The sequence below is a fragment of the Elaeis guineensis genome, chromosome 7 (genome assembly GCF_000442705.2).
Source record: "Elaeis guineensis isolate ETL-2024a chromosome 7, EG11, whole genome shotgun sequence".
NCBI classification, from domain to species: Eukaryota; Viridiplantae; Streptophyta; class Magnoliopsida; order Arecales; family Arecaceae; genus Elaeis; species Elaeis guineensis.
This window is the reverse complement of record NC_025999.2, coordinates 101,133,099-101,158,278: the sequence shown is the minus strand read 5'-3', so window position 1 is coordinate 101,158,278 and position 25,180 is coordinate 101,133,099. Positions and strand designations below refer to the sequence as shown.

Here is a 25,180-nt window from a genome sequence, read left to right as displayed (position 1 = left end):
TCAGAGCGAGGCGATACAAAGACGTAGATTACAGCGGTGGTGAGCAAGACAAAAGATGGAGAAGACATGATCAATCAAGATGGAGATCAACAAGTTTGATAGAAAGACCAATTTTTCTTATGGTAGGCAAGGGTGAAGGACGTGCTCATCCAGCAAGGGTTGATCAATATCTCTTGTGTGAGGAGAAGCCGACCATCATGGAGGTGCAGGATTGGAGACGGCTATAGATGCAGACGGTGAGTACCATCCGCATGTATCTAGTAGATGAGGTGGTGATCCATATGCTTGGTGAGATTTTTTCGACGGTGCTGTGGTCGAAGCTCGAGAAGTTGTACATGACGAAATCTCTCAGCAATACTCTTTTTCTCTAGAAGCAGTTCTATCAGCTATGGATGATTGAAGGACAAAGCATGCAAGAGCATCTCAGCTACTTCTAGAAATCTTCACCGACCTCCTCAGCATTGGTGAGAATGTCAAGTAGAAGACTAGGGCGCTAGTTTTGCTAGCATCTTTTTTCTCTTCGTATGAGTTCTTGGTGACTGCTTTTCTAGTGGAAAAGAGCACCATCAATATGGACGAGGTCACCATGGCGATACTCCAAAATGAGGTTCTTAGGAGGGAGAATCTGGCTTCGAGCTCAGGTGGTGACAGCTCAGCTTTGGTGGTTTCTGAAAAAGCAGGAGGCGGTAGATGGAGCGACAGGAGATTACGACGAGGGCGGTCCAAGTTAGAAGGGACTTGAGCAAAATCAGATGTTACCGATGTGACGAATTGAGGCATCTAGCTAGAGATTGCTCTCAACTCAAAGATCAGACGATGGCTGCTGTAGCGACGGTCAGTAGCGACTTAGAGGGAGATGTCTGGAGATATCTGACGAGGTATCTACTTCTTTCCAGCAGTGGATTTTAGATTCTGCATGTATCTATCATGTATGTTGTAGAGAGGAGCAGTTTGACTCTTTGAAAAATAGTGAGGGCACTGTTTATCTGCCGGATGGATCATGCTGTGCAATCAAAGGCATCGGGACAGTCAGCTGGAGGACACATGATGGTGCAGTGAAGAGATTGAGGGAGATCCGATATATACTCGATTTCAGACGGAATCTTATCTCACTGAGCAGACTGAATTCGAGAGGCTACAGATGGTAGCTGGTGCAGAAATCCTGAAAGTGCTAGTGGAGAGGAGAGAAAGAAGGAGAGGAGAGGATATTATTATCTGGCGGAGAGCCCAGTACGAGGTGGAGCTTCAAAATTAGGAGAAGCTCAGAGCAAGGTGGAGCTCCAAATGAGGTGGATCGGGCACGGGACAGGAGACTCGGGAGGATGAAAGACGATATCGCAAGATGAGATTCCTATTATCACAGGATGATGCCTCGAGCAAGTCTCAAGATAGGAGGAGCACAGCAGACGACGGAGATGGGATCGAGCGACCTGACTCGACTCCTATATTTGCCCATCCATGATCAGTAGGCAATTGTCCCAGGATATGAGGGCGAGGAGATTCAGAAGCTCTCGGAGTCAGAAGGAGGTCGAATATCGAGTCGAAATAGAGATTGTTAGAATTTGATACCTCAAGATTCGGTCCATATTGAACCCACAACGAGGTCCGTGATGAACAACGAAGTCCAACAGATTAAGATCACCATAAATGGAGTTCGGATAGAGAAGATACGCGCGAGAGAAGTCGGCATGAAATCCGGAGTGGCGGAGGACTGCGGTGAGCCGGTGGAGCGACGGCGGCACGGCTGGTGCAGCGGTGCGCAGGTCAGCCGCGACAGCGTGCGGCCTGGGCTCGCAGAGCCCGGCCCACGTGCGGGGCGCGGCCTAGGCCTGGGTGCGGCCCAGGCCCACGTGGCCTGTGCTGGGAGCCCGTAGCCCAATCCACCATGGACCGGGCGATGCACAGGGAGCTCTGTGGACCGATGGGGCATTTTCCCTCAGTTTCTTACGATCCATCGTGGACCGCGTGCTGTTTCTCATACGTTTCTCGCGGTCCACGGATTGTTCCATGACCGACGTGCGATCGGAGGGCATGGGTTGTTTCGGATCGAGATTCAATGGTCCAAGGCTTTTATACAGGTATTGTTAGGATCCTAATCACGTTCTAATAGAGTTTTAAGCCTTTAAAAGGCCCTAATGCTGAACAGGAACAGAATGTGGTGATGTGTTGCGGCGTTGATCTGAGAAGAGCCTAGGAAATAGTGAACCCACGCGAAGAGAGAGAGACACGCGGCGCTGAGAGGAGAAGCAGTAGGGAGGCTCCTGGATAACGGATAAGGTCGTTTCAAGGATTCAGGGAGTTTTCCTAGAGAGAGAGCTTTTGTGAGGAAGAACTTCTTGTGAGAGAGAAATTGAATGTACGAGAGTTGAGGATGCGATCTTCTCTTTGTAATATTTATTTTTTTCCACCAGAAAACTGCCACAAACTGATATGAAAAGAATTCAAATTGTACCTTTCATGCAAAATAATAATTAATTTTTTTTTGCGAGATGAGCTGCAAGGATCTTTGTTGTCTTATATATAGTTCCATATTAGTTATTCACTAAGAAAATAGATACTAATACAGGATCAAGAAATCGAATAATATATTTATGTTAGTCTTTTTGGATGAAATTTGCATTGTTACAGATGGTATCAAAGTTGATCTATCCATCGCATATATAGGATTGAGGACATTGCAGCACGGGTTTATTAGGACTGATCATATTGGTCGTAGTGTTTGTGAATAGATTTGTATGGATTTAGACTCTTAGCCTATTGAAAATATCTGAATTTAAATAGTGGAAGTATACGAGGATCTATATTGGTGTGTATTCAGTCTCATATTAGTTATTTGCTGAAAAAATCTTGAATACTGATTGATTGATGAACTTAAAAATAAAATTTTGAGGTTCTATATTGTTACATGAATCATTGGATTGTGTTTTTTTGCATAGCTTTCGAAGCACGGTGCCTGCTTCTTGATCTATACAATGGATAAATGGAGGAGTTGGAGCATTTTGAAAACTGCAGAGCACCATCTTACAAAAGAAGATCAACCATTTGTTCCCATGCAAAAGACAACCCAAACCCACCATGCAAACGAGAAATGGCCATTTCCCAAGGGAAGGCCATAGAAAGGCTGGCATGATCCTTTTTTTCGGAAAAATGAAAAAGACTGGCATGACGGGCAACATTGTTAGCATCCATAAATTGGATTGGTTTCAAAAGATGAGTCCATGGGTCGACGGCAACGAGACCTAATTGCTATGGCTAGAGATATCTGGGAAGGCCAGAAAATAAACCCAAACTGCTCTACGTAGCCCTAGATGTCCATATCGTTAATTACTTCTTTTGTGCTACACACCTCAAAATGTTTGCAATATAAACATAATCGTACCATGGCAAAACCAATGCTTTTAAAAGAAAAACGAATGAGATCATGCCAAACAGATTTGGTCTTGCACTGGGTGAAGATGTGTGCGGAAAGGGTCTTACAGAGAGAGGGACCTCATTCTCCTGTGAGTGATCACTTTGAGCCAGTTTTGAGAGTACCTGGAATAGTATATGGCTAACAATGGCCTGGCATTGTTGCTTGCACCAGTACTCCAAAAGAATGCGCAATAATTTTTCCTTACGCTATCTTGGTGTACCCATCCAGGTCAGTAAAATTTCATTAGTAATTTTGTCATGATACTACTCTTTAAATTTCTTTCTTGTTTCTTGTCTTTCTAAAACATATGAATTTTTGCATTGCACTTGGAATGATAGGCGTAAATAACCTCCCCTTAGGTTCTACGTTGTCAGAAAGAATAATTACACGTACAAGTACCGAATAACATAAGGTAACACGTGGCACATGCTTACATCGTGTGGTAGGGGCATTTTTGCTGGGAGATTCGTAGTCTTTACAATTACACTTACCTTGGATTGTACATAACATAGTTTGGTTAATTAAGTTCAACTACATGTGCTTTGAACGACAAAGTACCAAAAACTATTTTGTTTGATCAATTGCAAGGACATCAAGTAAATTGCAATTTGTTGGTTAAAAGAAGATTATGATTTATGAAGCTCCAAAGAAAGATAAAAAAAGAAAAATACCTGAACCATTAACATAATTAGTCATCTAGTTCGCCGTCCTACTTATCCCGAAATATATAGGTGGCTCTTTACTGTTTGCAGTATTATTTTATCAATGAAGCCTTTTTTATCAAGAAAAAAAGAAAAAGAAAAAAAAAAAAACACAGGAAGCCTCGCTGGCTGCAAATTAAAATAATGCAGCTTAGAAACTTCTAACTAATTTTGCATAAGTTTTCTATCAAAAAAATAATAATTTTGTATATTTCAAGGTAACTGCTGGACTAGTTCAAATTAAGCAAGTCCCGGTAATCTGCTTGCCGAGACTAGTTCATAGGAAACTAAAGCCTAATTGAGGACCTGAAATTAAATGTCGACGGAGGAACGCAGAGTTAATCCTCTCTAAAACTTGTCGTTGGGTCCCTGAACCTTCACGCGCCCAGACCTGAGCGAGTTCGTCTGACATCGATCTCCGTTTCCAGCCATGGCCGCCTCCGTCGCCCTCCGCCCTCCTCTCCGTGATGGCTCCAGTGATTCCGGCGGCGGAACTGGTGGGGGTGGGAAGGCGGCGGTGGAGGAGGTGGCGGGATTCGCGGGAGCTATTGGAGAGAACAGCAGAGCAGAGGGGGAATTTGTGGAGAATGTCCGATGGTTGGGCATCGGGGGTTTCCCGTGTTTCGCGACCCACTGCGGTTGGCTGGTGGTTTTCTATTTCCTAAGTAGGGTAAAGCCATTTTCCCCTGTCTTACCTTCGAAGACTTTCCTCTCCCAACCTAAATAAGGCACCTACCCAACCAACCTTCCGTTTTGTTTTCCTGTTCCAGAGAAGAGAAAAAGGAAGAAAACTTGGGAAGCGAAATGGAACAAGAGATATTTTTTCTCGACTTTCCAACATACCACTGTTTAATTAGTTCTTGATCATCATTCTGTCGAGGTAAATTACATTGCCTACATGAATTTTATTTTTTTTCCCCTTAGGAAAGAAATCACATCCATTTTTTCCCGTTTCCTCTTCTTTGTTTTAGCTCTGTGTGCCATATGACTGAGTTTCCAGAAAAGTTTTATACTTTTATGTCTTGGATTGTGTACCAAATTTCTTCCCTCATAATGTTATTAGCTTTATCATGATACTTTTCAGCTAAGATTGAAATGTTAGGCTTTTACGTTTCGGGGTAAATCCTGATTCACCAAAATTTGTGGAAATGGAGATTCTTTTTATCCCAATTGTTTTATTGTTTGATATTGAAATTGGTCTGCCACAAGAGTGATGAATGTCTAACTCGGTTATGTTTACAGGAGAATTTTATTGAAAATTACAGAATCGACAAAGTAAAATTTCAGGCTGGCAAACCAAAATATTCTCAAAAAATCACCTGCTGTAATCGATGATACAATCATGCGTCTATGCATGTAAACTTTTTCAAGACATAGAAAAGAAATGGTAGAATACATCTGTAGTCTTAAAACAACACATCTCAAACCTCTAGTAGCCATATTTTTGTTATATGCACCATCTGTATGGAAGCCAAGGCAAACTAATTAATGATCTAAAAGCTGCCAGCTCATCTATCTAGTATGTTTCTGTCTGGCTAGATTCTTCATTTCCTGTATTATGGACTTAACTATTTAACCTTGATACCCTGCCACCCTGGTTGCTACAAAGTATTCCACACTAATCTTGAATAAGCTTGTTTAGAGTTCCATAAATCAATTTCGGATTCTGATGGTTGTCATTTAGGTGCTTTGTTGTTGCAGCAAGTGCTTGTCAAACTTAACTTTCTAGGTATCCACCACTGGTCTATCTTCCAATCTGTTGGGGTAATCCTCACTAGCCTGTCTGTTCCTATCATCAGATCGTCATCCACTTTACGATGTTGATGACCTTCAGGCAGATGCTATCTGTTATTACTCATGAAAATTTGTTTTAGGCGGAAGTTCTGTTATATCCATTCTTCTGCATGACATCTTTATTAGATATTCTTCTCTGTACCTTCGTATGCTTGTAGATGGAGATTCCTTTGGATGGTCCATGTATTGTAAACAGTAAGATTAGTTTGCCAATTAATTATGTCTTGAGTGCCCATAGTTTTGCAGACAAGGTCCCTAGGGACCAATCGGATCTTTGTTGAGGAATAATAGTCCCACATCAGATAGATTGAGGACTCTTGTGATGCTTATATACTCTTGGGTCCATCCATTGAAACACACGGGTTTTTGGATAGGATCTTAACATGCATACACTTTTTCTTCTCTCAAAATTAAGAGTTGTGACCAACATTGTACTAGCTAAAATGGGTTGTCAAATGAAAACGAAAGGCTGCTGTAGGTGAAAGAAGAAACAGCTTAAATATTTATGCAATGATTTTTTTTTTAAAAAAAGTACTGTAATAATCTCTTTGAGTCAATTTCAAGATTTATTTTCATTTATATAAATTATTGTTTATCAGATTTTCTGCTGTCTTAAGTAAAAATGTACAAATGAAGATCATATATGTAGATATCATGTTACAAGAAGCAATGCCGTTTCCTGGATGCAGTGCGGTGTTATTTATCTGAAAAGGCCTATGTGCTCCAAAATCTCTTGCCAGTAGACGGGAGCTGGATTTGGGTCATAGAAAACTCATACGGAAATTCGGTCATCACAAGCATTACCTGTTGCTGACTTTAAGCCTTGCAATTACAAGCCCTCCACTGGTTTTCTCTTTTCCTTCTTTATTAGTTTATAGAGTTTTCTTGCACTTATTGTGTATATTGCTAGCTACCCTCTTTGTTGATATCGTATCGTATTTATATAATGTAGGTTTTGCTCTCATGGAGTAACTTTGGATCCTCTCCAGGCAACATTATACTTTATATATCAAGAATTTATAATATTTTGTGTCTGACATTTTCCTTCTTCATTTGGTAGAGATCATCGGAGAATCTTATCTGAGACTTGTTCCAGACATCATTAAATGAATCCTGCGCATGGGAATGTGAGTATGGAATGGGAAAAGACACGTCTTGAGGCCGCAACTGTTAAAGATGATGAACATGGCCTGCCCAAGCCTGGAAATGAGCCCATAATTGAGGAAGATGCACTATGCTTATCATTCTCTTCCTCTGATACATCATCTGAAGAAGATTTCTTCCAACTAGATGCAGTTGAGCTAAGCACAGTGACAACAAGACATGACGAGATGCCAAGCAACAACATAGGACCTCCTCAACTTGGAGAGAATGCTCAGTTGGAAGCAGCAGTTACTGTCCCTGCTGGTAAACTCGAAGTCAAAAGTCTAAGTCAGGCTGAAAGTACACTTGCTGGATCAGTACAGGCAGGTCAGGTGTCAGTGGAAACTTCATTCTCTCCCTGTGGTAATCCTGGATCAGATAATGTTGGAGCAAAGCAGTCCCCTCCAGTCCAGGTGATGGGGAAATCAGATGGCTATGATCCCAACAGGATCCCCTCTTCCATTTTCACAAGCACCAAGTCTACAGCCGCCCCCATGGAATGGAGTGTCGCTTCTAATGAATCGTTGTTCAGTATCCAGATGGGAAAATCTGGAGAGCTGACCGGCGACTACAATGGCCAATGGGATGGTTATCCTCCCATTTCTCCTCTACCTGGCTCTAGTCCAGAAAAAAGTGTGGGTGCAGGACTGGGTTTAGAGGAACCAAGTGTGGCTGAGGCAGCTAATGCTGAGGCCATGAAGGATGTTTTAAGGGCAGCTGCAGAAGAAAAAGGCAAGCCTTTAGCTGAGGGTGTGCCTCATTCTGATAGTAAGCGTTCTGATAGCAGTGTTAACAGCCACCGCTCTTTTGCATTTCCAATGTATGTTCTCTTTCTCACATGCTCCACTTTATGCATGTGCATGCATACAAACTCTCTCTCTCTCACACACACAGACGTATGTGGGTGCTATGTATGGTATTATTTGTAATTTTAGTTACACTTTGATCTGTTGATGAAGTAGCACATAAAATGCTAAGAAGTGGATGATAGATAAATTACAAGTTTAGCTACATTTTTCTATGTTAAGTTGCATGAGTTACAATATGTGGTAACTTGAAGGAGTATTTTGGAGGTAAGAACTGATTGCTTGGTAACTTCAGATTGACAGATGGAAAAAATGAGTCCATAAAGGTGGGATCAGTGCATCAACATGCACCAAAAGAGCAACCTCAGCCAGAGTCTGGTCCTCCAAAAGCAGTTCCTGATGCTGCAGTAAAGAAATGGTTTCCATGCTTTTCCTGTTGCCCATTTTGTTGCTGAGAGTGAGTAATTTGGCAATCCTTTTCATTTCGTTTTTAATTGCAGTGGCTTTCTTATATATGCGAGATTCCATTTGTTTTTGTTTAGCTTTTATCAATATTTAATTTGATTGGTTGTTTTCTCCTACAATGATATAATTAAGGATGGGTTTATTCATATGGTTTTCCATGAAAGTTTTGGTTTTTTCAAGATGGATTTATGCAAAAATAACCTCGTTTCTTTGGTTGGATCTGATTAAAACATAAATTGTCGAGAAGGGATTTACACAACTATTTCTGGATGCCATTCAGGAATTGCCTTGACAACAGTGATATATTCCAACTTTACTCCGTGGGTTCACTAGTTCGTGATCAATAAGGAACTCAGAAAGTTTGATGATCCAATTAAAAAATTAGCAAGGATCTCAAGTGGATCGGTGATCTAAATAGAATTTTTAGAAGAACTCTTCTTTAATCACATATGTTGATAACATGATAAAATTATTTTATCTACTAGCACATTTCATGTTATCATCCTAAAGATTCATTTATCTTCCCTAACCTTTCCTATTGGTGGGAAACATTCTTTTATTTATTATATATCATCAGGGGCACGATTAGGATTATTTTCGTGGATGGGTAAAATGATTAGAAAAATATTATTGATAGGAAATTATTGAACTAAAGAAATTATTATTGATAAGAAACTTATAAAAAATATTGAGCTAAACTAATTTGAATTTCACACATTAGACCAAACTGGTGACTCAGAACTTTTAACGTTTATTATTTAATAATATCATTGGTACATAGGCCAATTTTGTCCCTAGGTTATGCATCAACCTTGTTTTATCAAAAAACTTTTAAAGTTGATAAACATGGGAAAGCAAGAGCCTCAGACAAAGCATCAAATTACAAAAAGAAGCTTGTTGGTGCAATGCGTGCCTAAACTGCTATAGTTGTGGCAGTGAGGCACTCGCATGCTATCACTACTCAAACTCTATTATAGAAAGGAAGCTACCCATCCCGTTCTTGGCTAATCATTGTTTCATTTCCTTTCAATATAGTGGCTGAGAGTAACCGCTAGTGGAGGGGTGAACCTGCTCTTTCTCAAAATGCCCCATTCCTTGCCCCCCCCACTTTGCTCACACCCCGCTCTGCCATCTCCTCCTGCCTAGACACCCATCCCACTTCACCCACCACCCCCAGCTGCTTCCATTTGATCCTCACTCCACATCACCAGTGACACCTGGTCTAGCTGCCCACCCTGGCCAAAGAGATCACCACCTCTACCTGAGTATGCTGCATAGGAATTTCTATGTGGCTTTGGATCCACCGTGAGGTCTGTTCTTCTGAAACCATACATATAAGTGCTTGCTTGGACAGGATGGCTTTTAAGAAAGGATGCTCACCACAGACCAGCGTGCATAGAAATTCCTACATGAGCCAGCCATGCAGAAGCAGCTAAAATAGCCACTAACATGTATTTCTACTATAGTATATGACTTCTCATGTAACAAGACAAGCCTGAGCACCCAAACTTGGCTTTTTTTTTAGTTCTAGTTTGTATGTATGCTGCTGCAATTTGCTTTCCTTCAACTTAATCATCAAGGTCCATCGTAACATCTCAATGGGCAATGTTGAGGATTGCATGGGTCAGAGAATTAACCTGCAATGGTGGTTTTAACAATCACCTGATTGTTGGCGGTAGGAAGTAACATTTGTTTGATGATCTCCTACAATCCTTGTCCTGTCTAGAAATTCAGTGGGATCGTCACCTTCTACATTGAAACTCAGGATCTCTTCCCAGCATAGGCAATGACGAGAGGTTTGCCAGCTAGAGGACCCAAGCCTCATTGGCATGATCTGCTATATATACTTGAAAATTTTGGCATCGTCTTATGAGGTCGTGGGTTTGTTTAAGCTTGTCATCTGTCATATCCTAGAACTGGTTTTAGTTTTATGTCATTTAACAATTAAGTTTTATAAAATGACTTTGATGTAATAATATTTGATTCATGCTGCAAATACTTTGAAATGTAACATGATTAGATTATTTCTGCTTAATCCAGGTTGGTGGTTTAGCAGTGAGAGGATGCAGGAAGGTCGCCACACACCTTAATATCCTCTAGGGTGCCAAAAAGTATGGAGGGAAACTCAGATCATCGTTGTGCGGATCAATGGAAAGAGTAGCTCCTTCGCCCTTGCTCCTCGGCGAGTTTTGCAGAACTCATATGCACCACGAGCACGAACAGATGGCTGACTACCTTGCTGATTGGAGCTGCCGGGGCAAGTTTTGGTTTCAGAATTTGCTGCTTGTCTGATCTGTATAATTATGGCTGATGAATCTTGTTGTTTGTTTCCTGAAATATAGTTGCTTTGGGTGTTTGTCCTCACATTTGCTGTCCCAAGGAATGATTAACAGATGGATGCTGCTGCTCCGCTACAAAATAGGTGCCCCGATCACAACCCACCAAATTCACCATGGGGCAGAGTCGAAATTGAATATAGTGTTATTTTAAAATCAAATGTTTATTCGAAAAAAATTTAGCATAATTTTCATTCAAAATTCATACAATTTTAGCACTATTTAGCATGACTTGTATACAATTTAGCATTGTCTAGCATTATTTTTTTGCAAGCAGAGCACATCCCTAGGAGTGTGTCCTTAGGTGCGTGCGTGCACGTTTTCTCTCTCTGCGCGCGCAAGTTTATATGTTATGGGACAATTAAGAAAGCCCGTTGACATAAAAAGTTTGTTCCAATGGAGACGGAAAGATTTCCCAGTTGCAAACAAGTAGGTTTTTTTTTTTTTTCGGTAACTAACCAAGTAGTTCAAATATGGATAAATCTAAATCATAGTGGTCGAGGTGCATTCTTTATGTATATAATATGTAGTATATATTCACAAGAAAACTGTTCCTGGAAAAAATGAAAAAGAATAAAAGGCTCTGTTATATGAGATTAACGAAGAAGTGAATTCAGAATTATGACTGAAGAGATCAAGTGCGGTTCAATCCCATAGTCCTCTTTCTTTTCTTTTCTTCTTTTGTGTGTGTAGAGTGGGTACATTGCAAAGAAGTGAATTCAGAACTATGATTGAAGAGATAAAGTGCGATTCAATCCCATAGTCCTCTTTCTTTTCGTTTCTTTCCCTTTTTGTGTGTGTGTGTGTGTGTGTGTGGAGTGGGTACATTTCAAGGATGTAAAAGCGTGTAAGTTTAAGCTGCCTTCTTTATATTGATTTCTACAAGGCCTAGCACTCTGGATGTATATGTATGCAGAGAATGTTAGTGTATTAGCTCTTAAAAAAAAAAAAAATCCCAAAAAGGATATAGACCTGACTTTTGGTGCAATATGCAAGGTTTAAAGTGTTGATCAGAGGTTCAGTGAAAAATGAAGGTTTATATCTTTTTTCAGAGAGGCAGATGGCATTTTCCAACACTGAAATGCCACGCATGTGGTCTCTCATGCCTATCTCTTTCTTTCTTCTTTCTTCTTTTTTTTTTTCCCTTGTAGAAGATGATGCACTAATGTATCAACTTCTTATGGTACATTGGAGATGCCAACTTGCCAAATTGGCAGTCTCTTGGTAGCTGATATACTGCATACCCATGTATACCCTGGTTTGAGGGATCAGTAGTATTTTGAGTGACCCACACTAGAGCCCATTACCATGACTCTCTTCCACCTAATGTGAGAAATACCTCAAGGACCAACTAAATTGAAATTGTGGCTGGAAAGCAAAGCAAACAAAAAAGAATGATTTTATGATGGTAGATTTAACATTTTAAAAAGGAAAAAAAAAAAAGATTGCGTGATGGTAGATGGGTTTTGGAATTTGTACTTTCAATGATATAGGATTGTGATTGGGTTAAAGCAAGGTAGAATTTGGTATCATTTGGTCAAATTGAAAGGTGATTAGGCTGATTAGTTTGACCTGTAGAAGCTATTTGTTTGGGCGGCCAAAGTGATAGCCTCTAGGGGCAAACACCATGTGTTGCCCGGTTCTTTAAGGGTGGTGAGGACACAGGCAGTGTGGTGGAGCTGGATTTATTATCTGTGATGCCATATTGTTCCTTGTGGTAGCTGGTGGAGTTCCTCATTTTGATGCAATTGTACTTTAAGCTGATTTGAAAGCTACATGGGAGGGCCTACTGTATGCCGTTTCTACATTATGAGCTAATAAAGTAATCTTGAAAGGTTACTTTAAGATGGTGGCGTCATGGTTGTCAATTAGGTTCATGCACGCTAATGTCTATCTTCCTTTGTTGATGGATATTCGGAGATTCATCTATTAGTATACTTACTATTTATTAAGCATATCTATATGGAAGCCAAAGTGTAGCCGATTGGATAGCATCTTATGTGGCAGAGCATATTAGTCGAATGCTGTAGGCATTCGTGTCAAAGCTTTCTCGCTACCTTTATGATTTGATAATGTCAGATGTTCATAGATGTTTTTATACTAGGGCTCTATAATGTAGCTGGTCTCAAAAAAAAAAAAAAAAGTTGGTTTGCTCGAGTTGCTTTTAATTTAGCATTTTTCTCCTTAAGCAATGTCCTATCTTACTCATAAGTGGGCCACAACATTTTAGCTTTGAAGTAGTGAAATGGGCTATCCAAATGGCTTCTGGGCTGGTCCAATGTCTTGCATGAACAACGGAAAGAGCACAGTATTTTCGTTCTTGTTACGGATGTTTGTCGGGATATCCCCAGCAATTCCTAACACCTGGTAACTGAGTGCAGTATCAAGCTTTGCAGGGACTGTTGCTAAATTTTGTTCATAATTTAAAGACGATGGTTGGTTAAGATATCCGTTTAGCGAGCATATGAGCTAATAAGAAATTGGAATTTCAAGTATGGAACCAAGACAACGTTTAGTTGTTGTTCTCTTGCTCCGATATATTTCTATAACTTTTTCTAATGGGTAGTTGGAAGTTGGCCAAGGTCACAAAATGAAGAAAACGCGTAGAAATAGAGTTCATAATTTATTATAATTTAATATGACGAAGTTGCCTTTGCTTCCGCTCACATCATCAGATCCATTTCCACATACTTTATTCGCCACCATTTCCTGCATGCAATGAATAACTAGTTAAGAAATTTAATACTAATTGTTGGTGGAGTTGTTCTGTTGTTAATACACGGCTGCTTAATTGGGTGTGTGATGCTTAACCATTTAAACGGCATGTAGCTAAAGCAGACGTTTAGTCTGTTTAACTATTTAAAAGCTTGCTTAAATGCTGAAACACGCCCATTCGGTCTACTTAACTACTTTAGTGCTTGTTACGATCATGGGTGGAAGAAATGGGTTTGATACATAGAGTTAGCGGAGCATTCTCCCAAGAGTAAAATGTCGTGAGGAAAGTACTCGTACTACTCTTGTTCCCAACTAACCTTTCTTACCAAGAGAGCAAGCATCCTGTGAAGCACATGGATGAACATTCCAAAATGATTTAATGATACTTGTGGAGGAAGACAAGACCTTTCTTTGCATTAAACTCTTCCCAACCTCCCTTTTATTTCTTCAGAAAGAAGCATGGCATCCACTTAGTTTTCTTGCAGGAAAGATGGACCCCCGACGCTTCTGGACTGGTTCTTTGTGTTGAACAATAGTGGGTATCGGTCGGATCGGGTCCACCGCTCAAGTCCGCCAATAGAGCAACATGCCATCATACACCCGCCGTCGTACGTGTTGATTCGTGATTAGATTTCGTCCATCAACTCGACGGTGGATTTGATCCAACTAAAAATTATACATTAAAGAATATGTTAGAAACATTTGGCCTAATTTTTTTTTTTTTTCTTTTTTTGCTTCGATTGCAGGATTCTTTGGATGTTTTCGCTAGATCTACTTGAGCTCCTCTCCACGTGCATAATTGAATGGAAAGCGATGTAGATGAACCCAGATTCCAAAGAAAATGACTCAAGAAATTGTTTGAGATGCTATCTCAACATCCTTGAGTCTATAGTCCAATAACCAAATTGATTGGTCAATTACTTTTGATAAATCATAAAGTTATGAGGCATTTATTTGGTCATGAATTATTTGGTGAGACTGATCATGAAATAGACAATCTCACTTCTTGCTATTTATGTTGCAAGCTTTAATTATGGTTTTTTTCTTTTATGAGTTTGTATTTTTTTTTTTAGTTCTTTAATTTGAACTTGAGGATTTTCTGGACTTCTGATGGATCATTCATTGTTATTCTCCAATTTAACTTGTTCAAGTATTTTTCAATGCCAAAGTTTAACTTAATATGATTTATAACTTACGTGCTTTAGTCATATCTGGAATGCTGCATTGTCTTTACCCAAACATAAGCAGTTCTATAGTAACTAAAAAGAAAACCATGAAATAACATGGCACTTTCATGTCTTTTATTTATTTATTTTTTATTTTTTTAATATTGATGTTACAAACCGCCAAAATAAAAGGAGCAACAGAAAAATTACATCAACGTCTTGTTGAATTTGATTTTAACTATCCTACCTTTTCTGATGCAGACAGGCTAACTTAACATGGTAATTTGACTGGCCAAAGCATGTATATGATACGTTCTTCTGCTTATAAGTGGCATAATTTAATGATAAACCTTATTTTAAATGGGTGGCTGATGGGATGCTACCGCTAATTAAGTAAGTAAAGTGTTACAATACATGGAGTAACTCTGATTAACAATGGAGGGTCCCAGCACGGCCCAAAGTTTCAGCTTACCTCACCAACCCTCGTAGCACTGCCTCTCTGCCCTTTTACTTTTATCCACTGATTTTGGACCACCACATGAGTGGTCCCTGACTTCTATTTGGATCCTAGCCGTAACTACGTAGCTATGGACTTAACAAGCCCCACAAACTTGCCTCGCTGAATTTGATTTGTCAAGAAGAACACCAATAGATCCATGGCAAACGATGGCCAAGTCCGTAAACTTTCATGCAAGTTTTTTTTTTTTGGTATGCAACTTTTATGCAAGTTTTGATGCGTTCCTAATACTGCCATTCCAATTCCATCTCATTCATTTTTGGTATGGGGTCACCATACCAAAGGATCGAAAGAAAATGATCCATATTTCTTTGCATGCATCCACCATGACATCACCCGCCATATATATCTCAAAGCATTCTGATCATTGACATTCATCAGCTTGTAGAGATCTCAAAGCGACTGGTGGATAGATGATCCAATGGTGGATTTGCATGAAGGAAGATGAATCATTCTTGGCAAAAGATACAACTTTATCTCCGTATCGAAAGGAATAAATTTGGTGGGCAAACCGATGGCAGGCAGAGAGCACAACCGATCATGGAAAAGTTTGAAATACGACACTTTCCATGGTTGGGAGAGTTCATTGGGGGACATTTAGGTCTAAATTTTGCTGAGCAAGAATGGTTTAGGGTGGGCTCATGCCGGACTTATTCAAACCAGCTTATGCTAGCTAATTTAGTTAAGGACAGTGCTATCTTTTGGATGGGATAAGGAATATTCCATGTGGGTCTAGATTTTTTTGTTGGAATTATTCCTCCTAACCCGTATGATACTAATACGACAAACATAATGTCACAAAAGATTAATAAAAGGAAAACTTTATTATCATTGTTCACCTATCAACAAGGTGTGCTTTAAGAGTTAAGGCTCAGGACAATTTCAATATTTATATAAGTTAGGTGTCTGTTTATTGATCTTGCATCCTTAATTCAGTGAACCCAAATTTTTTGATCGTTTGTGAACACACATAGGTTCAAATCAAGCTTGCGCTATTGACATTGTGCCAACAGATCTTTTTTTTTTTTTTTTTGTTTTAAAAGAATCTAGCTGAGAGTTAGATTAGGTGTATCTGTTCCTAGCACAATCAACTATATTTCTAATCTGATGCGTGAATAAGCTTTCAAAACATTTTGCAACATCCAAATACAAAAATCACTCTCTAAATTAATTACATTATTTGAAGTTTTCAAATTTAGAAATTCAATTAATTTTAGTTATATTTTTATCGTTCTATTTTAGGATAGTCATTTTATTAGGGTGGAGTTATGCCAACCCCAACAATTCATCAATCTCTAATCAGGGAAACGCTAAAATCATGGAGAACTAATGATGAAGATTGACTACTTTAGTAAAATATTCAACATCTTTAGAAGACCATGGTTGTTGATCTATTAATTATGATGAGGATGAAGGAAATTTTACATACATAGTCAATAAAAGATCTGCAAGGATCTAGTATTCTTGGATGGTAACAGTGACATCATCCATCAAAGGTGATCTAAAGAAAATGCAGTCAATGATCATGGGGATTATGCATTCAAGATATCTCAAGGATGCACCATCAAATTCCTTTACAACTCCTATTAATCGTTAAAAGCCGATCAAAAAGACAGCGTCACGAGTTTCTCTTCCTCCTCTCATCCTAAAAGATGCGCTCCTTTCTTTACTTAAAAAGGGTCGTCCTCATACTTGTCCTACTCTTCGTCCGGCCGGTGAGTTGGTGTTTACCCATCTCCCTGTCCATTTCGCTCGACCAAAAACGTGCGCCACCATGAGAGCGTCCCAGAACAGCCAAAAAAAAATATATCCCCAAATCTTACCAGCAATAAATTCTTCATGTAGATAGAGTTTACCGCAAATTACCGAACCCCATGACGTTGACGTAAAGACCTTTTGGATCCTTCCCACATAAATTCCACGCCACGTGACCCGTTAGCCAACTAAATTTCATGCACTCCCAACGGCACGGATGGCACGATGACGGATCCGCGGACCCACCCGGTCCGTCCATCAGGTGTACCCCTGTGATCTAACGTTAGTCTCTGACAAGACTTTGGACCCAGACACACCGAACATTGCCACGTGTCCCGGTCCTTTTTGAAGGAGACTAGCGGTGGGCCCGGCCCAGGAGCGGCGGGCGATTGTCGTCATGGGCGGGTGTCAAATCGGTCGGTCGGTTCCGGATGATCCGGCTGGCAGGTCAGAACGGCGCGCCCGCCGAACCGGCCCGGGTTGGGACGGCGAGCAATTGATGGGAGCGGCTACTGGGGTCGCCATCGGGGGATAAGGGGTCACTATCGTAAATTAGCTTGAAAACTGTCGGTATGGTAACCCGCGGTTAGAGTCACCGGGTTACCTTCAGTCAAGCTGTGTGGGAGAAACTGAGAAAGCAGCCGGGTGCCAGCTGTCGGGGAGAACTGTGCGTAGGACGACATATATGGAGAGAGAGAGAGCGTCGGTGGCGTTAACCGGGGTTAAATAAAGGGTTCGAGCGAGAGGGGACGCTTGGTATAAGAGAGCGAGGAAAGAGCTGTTCATCGGAGGACTGGGGAGAGAGAGAGAGGAAAGAGAGGTGAGAAGGCTGGAGGAGGATTAGGGGGGTTTTCTTGGCCCGATGGGAGAATCGAGCAGTTCGGTGTCCATTGATGTGGAGAGGATTTCGTTCGGCGGAAAGGTTAGGGTTTATTTATCGATTGTGGTTGCTGCTTTTTTTTTTTTCTTTTTTTTCTCTTTCTTTCTTTTTGAAATTTTGTTAAATCTTGGATCTGATGTTATCCTGCATTCGAATCGTCGCGTTTCTTTCTTTTTTTTTTTTTTTTGGAGTATTTGGAGGATTTATTTGAGAGAACGTGGGAGATTTAATTTTTGTTTTTAAAGTCTCGGCGTTGATTTCTTTGGAGATGGAATGGGAACTGTGTTGTTGATCGAGGTTTTGCTTACGTTGATTTTATTGTATTTTATTTTTTATTTTTATGTGACAATGGTGCGCTGTGCGATGGTGTTTCATTTTTCTCTGTATCTCTTCTGTGATTGTGATTACTACCAAATTGCGTTCTTGAGTTCTTTTCCTTTTCTTTTATCCTTTTATTTGTAACGAAGCTGGTAATGCAGTTCTTTCTTTGTTACAACCCAGAAGATATGTTATTCTATTGATCCTTTTTCGTTGGGTTTCTCTTGCAATTCTCTCTCTCTCAACCATCTCCCTCCCTTCATCTCTCTCACGCACGAGTGATATTATTTTCTCTTCCATGCATGTTGGGTTTCAAATGACCATCTTCGTTCTGTTTTATTTCTTAGTTTGAAGTCGGCAAAATTTATTTTAAGATAACCTAAAAAATTGTTTGCATCTAAGCGGATTTTACCAATTTTTTGGTTCAGTTTTCTATACATATGTTCGGAGAAATCCAATCAGTTTTAGATAATTTTTTTTCTTCATGACAAAATTTTTTAGTAGTTGATAGACGAAAAGGTTGATTTTTTTTTTAAAAAATAGTAGATCAGCTTTTCCTGTTTATGACTTGTGGAATGCGTTTTAGCCTTATTTTTTAAAATATTTTTTTTTTAGATAATTTGTTGTAGGAAGTTGTTTTTTCATGGTGAATATCTTGATTCCTGGAGTCACAACTATTGCTTCACAATTGAGTTATCCTTTGCTTCAAACAATATTGGGATATCACTTTCTGATTGGAAATGCAAAGTGTAACAAAGTAGATATTTAGTACATGATTCTCGTTGAGGTTCTTTCAATCTAAACATCTTTATTAGAATAAGAACCGAACAGAATCTTATGTTCATCGGTGTTGTATTTTGTAATACAGAAACTCAATTTTGGATCTGACTGATATTGACACCTTAAGGACTAGAGAACATGTTCATGCAATTTTAAGTCTTTAGACAAAAGTTGATAATTATAGAAAATATTGAATATTGAATGACTCAAGGGGCAGCAAATACACTCGAAAATTAGAAGGGCTTGATAGGTTTTTGGCTAAGTTGATTGGAGCGTTAATAAGCATTTCTCTGCCAATCGGTTGTAATTCGATTTCCTGGACCTTATGTGGAAACTAAGTTTGTCTAACCTCCTAATCTTATTATTGTTTATTTGCAATGATGCTTCGATATGAAGTTATCAGAAATTAATTATCTGAAAGGAATATCACTGCATCTCTTACTCTTTTGGTTTTGATGTGTTGATACTCACCTACTATTGGTTCTTTAACATACTGAGTTATTTCTGTTATTATTATTATTATTATTATTTTGAATTACAGATGACTACATTTTTCAAATTTGTCCTTTCCCTCATCCTCCATTTGGGAGTAGTGAACAACTTGATATTTCTTTTATTGCATTACTGTCTTTTCTCTATTACTTAATGAATCTTCTCTTTCTATTTTTTTCCTGTTTTGACTTCAGAAATGCTTAATGCTGTGTGTTTTGTATGTCCAGGATTATTATTAGTTTTCCTTATTTATATGTTATCTGTTTTGCTTTTTTTCTCCCATTCATAGGTCCACTACAAAGGAACTGCTTTACTTATTTATCACTTCTGTATCTGCTGTGTTAGTTTATCAGTTCCTAAAATGTTCTTATATTTTTTTATATAAAGCAGCATAATGATTATCCGCACAATTGTCTATCTGAAATGCCAAAGTGAAATTTAAATAAGGTGTAAAACCGTTAAAAAGCTCTGAATCACTATAATGGATTGGAAAAGAAGATTGAGCCCCTGATAGTCTTAGCAAGTTCTATCCCCTTTGCTAAATCTGAATGCTTACTTGGATGGAGTCTCAAATTCTAAGCATCATATCTGTACCACAGAGCGATGTTTCTCCACCTTTTGTTTTTTTTTCTACATACCAGTGTGATGGATCTATTTTTGTCTGTGATAGTGAGCAGATTTATTATGCGTATAATTTGGTTAAATAAAACCATATGCTACTGCATGCTTCACCTATTTGAACTAATAATTTTAGAATAATTTATTGATAGCATCACATTAAATTGTGTGAAATCATATTTGTATCAATGCATTTTATGCTTATTTGAACCCTGTTAGCTTCTTTTTGTTTTAAAACCTCTAACAACTATCAATCAATATATATTTTTTTGTTTTCCATGGTTGCTCAGTGTGTTTATCCTGGCTACCCTCAGGAACATCATATACAAACGAGTCATGGCCCAGTATCAGTTGCTGTATTTGGAGATCTTGAAAAGCCTGCACTAGTCACCTATCCAGATGTAGCTTTAAATCGTGAGTATGAGGACACCACAAATAATTTAGCATGCTTCTTCTTTTTTTCCATCTAGTCTAGTTATTTTCCATTTCAAGTGGAGTTTATTGGTTATTATTGTAATCTCAAACAAGATGTCGTTTAGCTGTCTGTTGTACTAAGTATTTTATCTTTTCCACTTTGCTCGCCTTGGATGATTGTAATCTTCCTTTCCTCACTTCATATTTTACCAATCACCAGTGTAAATGGCCTTTCTGTTGTGCTTGACCATCCATCGCTATGTTAGTTTATGTTATTGTCTTGGAAAATTATACGCCAACATGGTTTCCCTTACATGCTGACTGGGAAGTGCTGGATTGGCATCTTGCTGGGTGAAGGGCATGCCTACCCTTCACACTGCTAATCTCTGCTGCCATTGTTAGTGCTAAAGGATTGCACATGGTTGTAGTAGTGCCTTATTTACTTAGGATTTTTTCTTTTGTTTGTACCTGGCTCTTCTGTAGCTTAGTTCTTTTCCTGATAACAAAATAAATAGGGCATTGATAGACAGTACACGGCGGAAAATAATATTCATTGTTTCTCTGTTAAAATAATAATTTTTGTGCACTTAGTCTGCTTGTTGTTTTGATCAGATATGTCCTGTTTTCAAGGATTATTTTTTTGTCCGGAGGCTTCTTCATTGCTGCTTCACAATTTCTGCATATACCATATAAGCCCTCCAGGACATGAGGTCGGTAATTTGGTTCCAGTACCTATTTTGTTATATTTTTATGCAGAAAATGTGTAATATGTGTTATATTCCTTTTTACAATGATTTTCTTGGTCATCTCATTTGAATCTCGCAGTTGGGAGCTGCTCCAATTTCATCAGATGTTCCGGTGCTCTCTGTTGATCAGTTAGCGGATCAGGTGGCAGAAACTCTTGATTACTTTGGGTAGGCACGATTCTGTTTCTTTTTCTTTTTTCTTTCTTTTGTTTCATTGAAGTGCAGCTTGCAATTATAACTGTGGAACTATGAACGTAGAAAGCATCACCTCTGGATGCATTTTGTTTTTTTAACACATTTTATTTTAAATTTTGCTCTTTCCAGGTTAGGTTCAGTGATGTGTTTGGGGGTCACGGCTGGTGCTTACATTCTTACCCATTTTGCTGTAGGTGTTCTGCAAATATGACCTTTCAAATTGATGCTTATCTAAATGTTTACTGAGTTATGCTTCTACGAACCGGTTGCAGACAAAATACAGGGAGCGTGTGCTTGGTTTGATGCTTGTCTCACCTCTGTGTAAGGCTCCCTCATGGACTGAGTGGTTCTATAACAAGGTACTGTTTCATAGTCATTTGGTGCTCTCTCTCTGTCTCTCTCTCTCTCTCGGCCTTTTGAATCATTGTGATGTTACGCTGATGAATAAACTGAAATCAAAAGGTTATATCGAATTTGCTATACTTTTATGGGATGTGTGGTTTGATCAAGGAATGCTTGCTTCAACGATACTTCAGCAGGGTATGCTAGCGCTGCTTCGTTCTTCTGCTTATTTACCTTGATCGTGGGATTTATTCTATATCTCATTGCAATTCTTCATTGGCAGGAAGTTCGTGGAAGTTCACTCGTTCCTGAATCTGATATCGTACAAGCCTGTAGAAGTGTTAGTACTCTGTATACCATAACTCTGGGTGCTTTTTGGGAAGATTATAATTTTTCTTTTACAATCGTCTTTACTTATCCTCTGCAGTTGCTGGATGAGAGGCAGAGCACAAACGTGTGGAGATTTCTCCAGTCGATAAATGTGTATGGTCCCTTGTCTCTTTATCCTATGAATGTCAGCTAAAGATGTGCTCTTAACCCTTGTATGCTCCCTTGCCAATAAAAACAAACAAAACAGGAGACATGACTTGACGGAATCATTGAAGAAACTGCAGTGCAGGACACTAATTTTTGTGGGTGAGAATTCTCCCTTCCATTCCGAGGCCCTCCACATGGCCACAAATCTGGACAGAAGATACAGCGCATTGGTCGAGGTATTGTTCTTAGCTACAAATTTTTATATGCATTTAAGATTGTGGCATAATTTATTACAGTCATGAGGATCCATCGCTCAACAACTGGCCCTGTGGGGTCGGGGGTTTTCCTGGGAACGCAAATGCAGGTGCAGGCGTGTGGGTCGGTTGTGACAGAAGAGCAGCCCCATGCCATGCTGATACCCATGGAGTACTTCCTTATGGGGTACGGTCTGTACAGGCCATGCCAGATGAGCTGCAGCCCACGGAGCCCACTCAGTCCGTCATGCATCTCTCCTGAGCTGCTTTCACCTGAGAGCATGGGAGTAAAGCTGAAGCCCATCAAGACAAGGGTCTCGCTACAAGTTTGAGAGGATAGGATAGGGCGAAGGCAGTATGATATACTCACAACTAGGGGTAGGCCCAGGGATGGTGATGATGGATAACACGAACGCTGTAGCATTTGGGATGTACTAGCTCTATAGATATGTTTTCGTGGCAGTTTTTGATGCGGATAACGGATTTACTGGTCTGTAGACATGCAAAAGATAAAAGAAAGTTGAGGGGAGGGGGGATGGTGGTATATAGAAGGACAGGTGCAGAGGATTGCGTGAGATTCTTCTATTCCATTCATTCGTAGTTACAACCCTTGTAAATCTTTTCATTATTTATGATTGCAAATAACAATAAGGAAGGCGCGCTGTCCTCAATCATTATAGATGTGTGCTGTATTCTCTTCTTCCTTTCCCAAATTTAACTTGTCAATCCAGCCATGCTACGTGTCGTATTTTTTTTATTTGTCACGCATGTCGCCTTGCAGTATTGTTTCGAAAAGTCAATGTCTACTTTCAAGCAGCGGTCATAATTAATGATGTTTATATGCATACCAGCACATCCACTTCATCTATTATTGGCGCAGGTGTAAGAGTATTCCTATTTTTTTTCTATTGCCCTACCTCTTCGGTCAAGGTGGTGGGATGGCTGATAGAGATGGAACAAAGTATTACAAAAAGGTTGGTTAACTTGGAACATCTGAAAAGCATGGAACACCTGCCGCATCTATTTCTTGTTTCAATGTTTTGTTGGTCTTGACCTAGACTTTTGAAAATGACACAAGGTGGTTGGAGTGTCGAGAACGCCTGCTTATTATTTTCTGCTGCCTTTAGTGGGACATGGTTGAATTAGTCATTGACTAAACGATCATGCGAGGTTGCTCAAATGGATTTGTAGAGCATATACGGTAGCGCTAGATGGAGCGTTAATACTGGAGCAGATGGACTTGTAGCCAAATCGCCTACGGAGTTGCCAAACTCCGCAAATGGCGCTGAATCAACTCGTAATTCGGATGGTGCCACATTGCAGTGAGAAGCCGTGGTTTATAGTGTGTGGGGTTGCCGTTCTTCTCCTTTCGTGTATGCGCAAATGCTTCTTAGACTTTTAAGACGTACTTGACTTCTTATTGCTTACTAAGGCGTCATCCTTAGTGTTTATTGAATAATTTATTTTGAGTTAAAATAAATATCGCACATTATTTTCTGTTATAATATTATTATATAAGAATTTAAAAAATAATTTAAGATAAATAACGATTGTTATAATTATTATAACTGTCAATAATGATTTACAATGGCAGGCATGCTTGAGAATATTCCCATGGATGACGTATGCATGCTTGGAGACCACATCGCCACATCTTCTGCATCATGGTGAGGGCTGCACCATTTGCTTTAATTCAAGTGGATTCCTTAAGCCTTGCTGTGACAGCCACCAGTATTAGTCAGCAGATTGATGATAATACGATTACTACGTCGGACGGAAAATGGGAGAGCAGCCAATGACCGTGGAAGAGGTACAAGTACAATGAGGAATTGCTATGACCCTGTCTGCAATTAGCTGATATCAGACACCCTCTTTGAGATAGAATTACAGATTTTTGCATGTGAATGTCTGAGCATGAATGAGGTTTTGCATTGCACATAACAATTCAAGGCCGTGGTGCAATGAAATTTGCAATAATTTGATTAGAACACGGCTTGAGCGAGTGAAGGATATTGAAAACCGTCGAACTAACCTCTGGGGCTTGCCTAGGATTATTTGGAGCTGTTGGGATAATTCAACCGACCCCCCGATTCCAACTCTAGATAGGCTTCATAAACACAGCATGCCGACTGACAATCAGTTGACCGACCTACGGTCGGCTATTTTCAACCATCAACAGACAATCACGACAATTTAGTTAATTTTCGACCGATGATCATCGGCATATCAGAGTTACCGATCAATACTCATTCGAATCTTCACAACTACCGACATATAGTCGGCTTATTTTTCCACGATCACATGATGCCGGAATGTGCGAAACCTACATATCTAACCACTTTAAACGGTTATGAACTACATGTCACGATCATTAGTGGGCATAAATAGTCTATTAACTCCATGATAATGGTCCGATAATTTAGTGCCATAAAAAGTGGGATCACGTGCTCGACGATTACATCTGAATCATCTATAAAAGGGAGGTAAACGAATAGCATGGTAAGATAATTCTGGGTTGAGACTCTGCTATTCAAAATTTTTATCTGCTGTTCACCACTCTCCACTGACTTAAGCATCGGAGGGTCTCCGCCGGACATAACTCCGGTCAGTGAGGACTTCTTTTATAGGTGCTCTTCTCTGACGATGGGCATAATAGGGGATTGGCTGCAACAGATTGACGCACCAGGAAGGAGGGCAGATACAAGCAACCATGCCAAAACCAGAGCTCAACAATTAATAGGATCGGCGAGACAGTCTTTCTACCAGGAAGATGTTCTTTTTCTACCTCCATTGGCAGAGCCCAGTTCTTTACATCCTGTGATCACCATGGACGCGTAAATTGCTGCACTTATGC

At 39.7% G+C, this 25,180-nt stretch overlaps 2 protein-coding genes across 10 annotated transcripts; both read left to right on the top strand.

Annotated features, from left to right (window-relative positions):
- The first annotated feature begins 4,457 nt into the window (after positions 1–4,457).
- Positions 4,458–10,685, top strand: LOC105048005 (uncharacterized). Of its 5 annotated transcripts, XM_010927184.4 has the most exons (7): positions 4,458–4,783; positions 4,884–4,993; positions 6,597–6,753; positions 6,860–6,875; positions 6,968–7,870; positions 8,152–8,313; positions 10,362–10,685. In XM_010927184.4, the coding sequence occupies exons 5-6, from the start codon at positions 7,014–7,016 to the stop codon at positions 8,309–8,311; spliced, it is 1,017 nt and encodes a 338-aa protein (XP_010925486.1). In that variant the 5' UTR covers positions 4,458–4,783; positions 4,884–4,993; positions 6,597–6,753; positions 6,860–6,875; positions 6,968–7,013; the 3' UTR covers positions 8,312–8,313; positions 10,362–10,685. The 5 variants fall into 5 exon arrangements, with proteins under 5 accessions (XP_010925486.1, XP_073116620.1, XP_073116618.1 ...); XM_073260519.1 differs by having other exon boundaries at positions 4,458–4,778; positions 6,860–7,870; XM_073260517.1 differs by lacking the exon at positions 6,860–6,875.
- Positions 10,686–17,537: 6,852 nt separating this feature from the next.
- Positions 17,538–23,005, top strand: LOC105048006 (protein NDL2). 5 transcript variants are annotated; one of them, XM_073260515.1, is made up of 11 exons: positions 17,538–17,732; positions 20,189–20,312; positions 20,943–21,022; positions 21,138–21,226; positions 21,383–21,443; positions 21,526–21,612; positions 21,716–21,793; positions 21,879–21,935; positions 22,023–22,078; positions 22,173–22,308; positions 22,437–23,005. In XM_073260515.1, the coding sequence occupies exons 1-11, from the start codon at positions 17,673–17,675 to the stop codon at positions 22,656–22,658; spliced, it is 1,050 nt and encodes a 349-aa protein (XP_073116616.1). In that variant the 5' UTR covers positions 17,538–17,672; the 3' UTR covers positions 22,659–23,005. The 5 variants fall into 5 exon arrangements, with proteins under 5 accessions (XP_073116616.1, XP_010925488.1, XP_073116617.1 ...); XM_073260516.1 differs by having other exon boundaries at positions 17,540–17,732; positions 20,213–20,312; XM_073260514.1 differs by having other exon boundaries at positions 17,540–17,732; positions 20,925–21,022.
- Positions 23,006–25,180: the final 2,175 nt, after the last annotated feature.

Bases quoted from the DNA above. Each gene is read 5' to 3' on its own strand.
- LOC105048005 (XM_073260519.1), top strand. From the start codon at position 7,014: ATGAATCCTGCGCATGGGAATGTGAGTATGGAATGGGAAAAGACACGT. The intron at 7,871-8,151 runs GTATGTTCTCTT...TGGTAACTTCAG, and splicing joins CGCTCTTTTGCATTTCCAAT to ATTGACAGATGGAAAAAATG.
- LOC105048006 (XM_010927186.4), top strand. From the start codon at position 17,673: ATGGGAGAATCGAGCAGTTCGGTGTCCATTGATGTGGAGAGGATTTCG. The intron at 21,444-21,525 runs GTAGGTGTTCTG...AACCGGTTGCAG, and splicing joins ACATTCTTACCCATTTTGCT to ACAAAATACAGGGAGCGTGT. The intron at 21,794-21,878 runs GTATGCTAGCGC...CTTCATTGGCAG, and splicing joins TTCAACGATACTTCAGCAGG to GAAGTTCGTGGAAGTTCACT.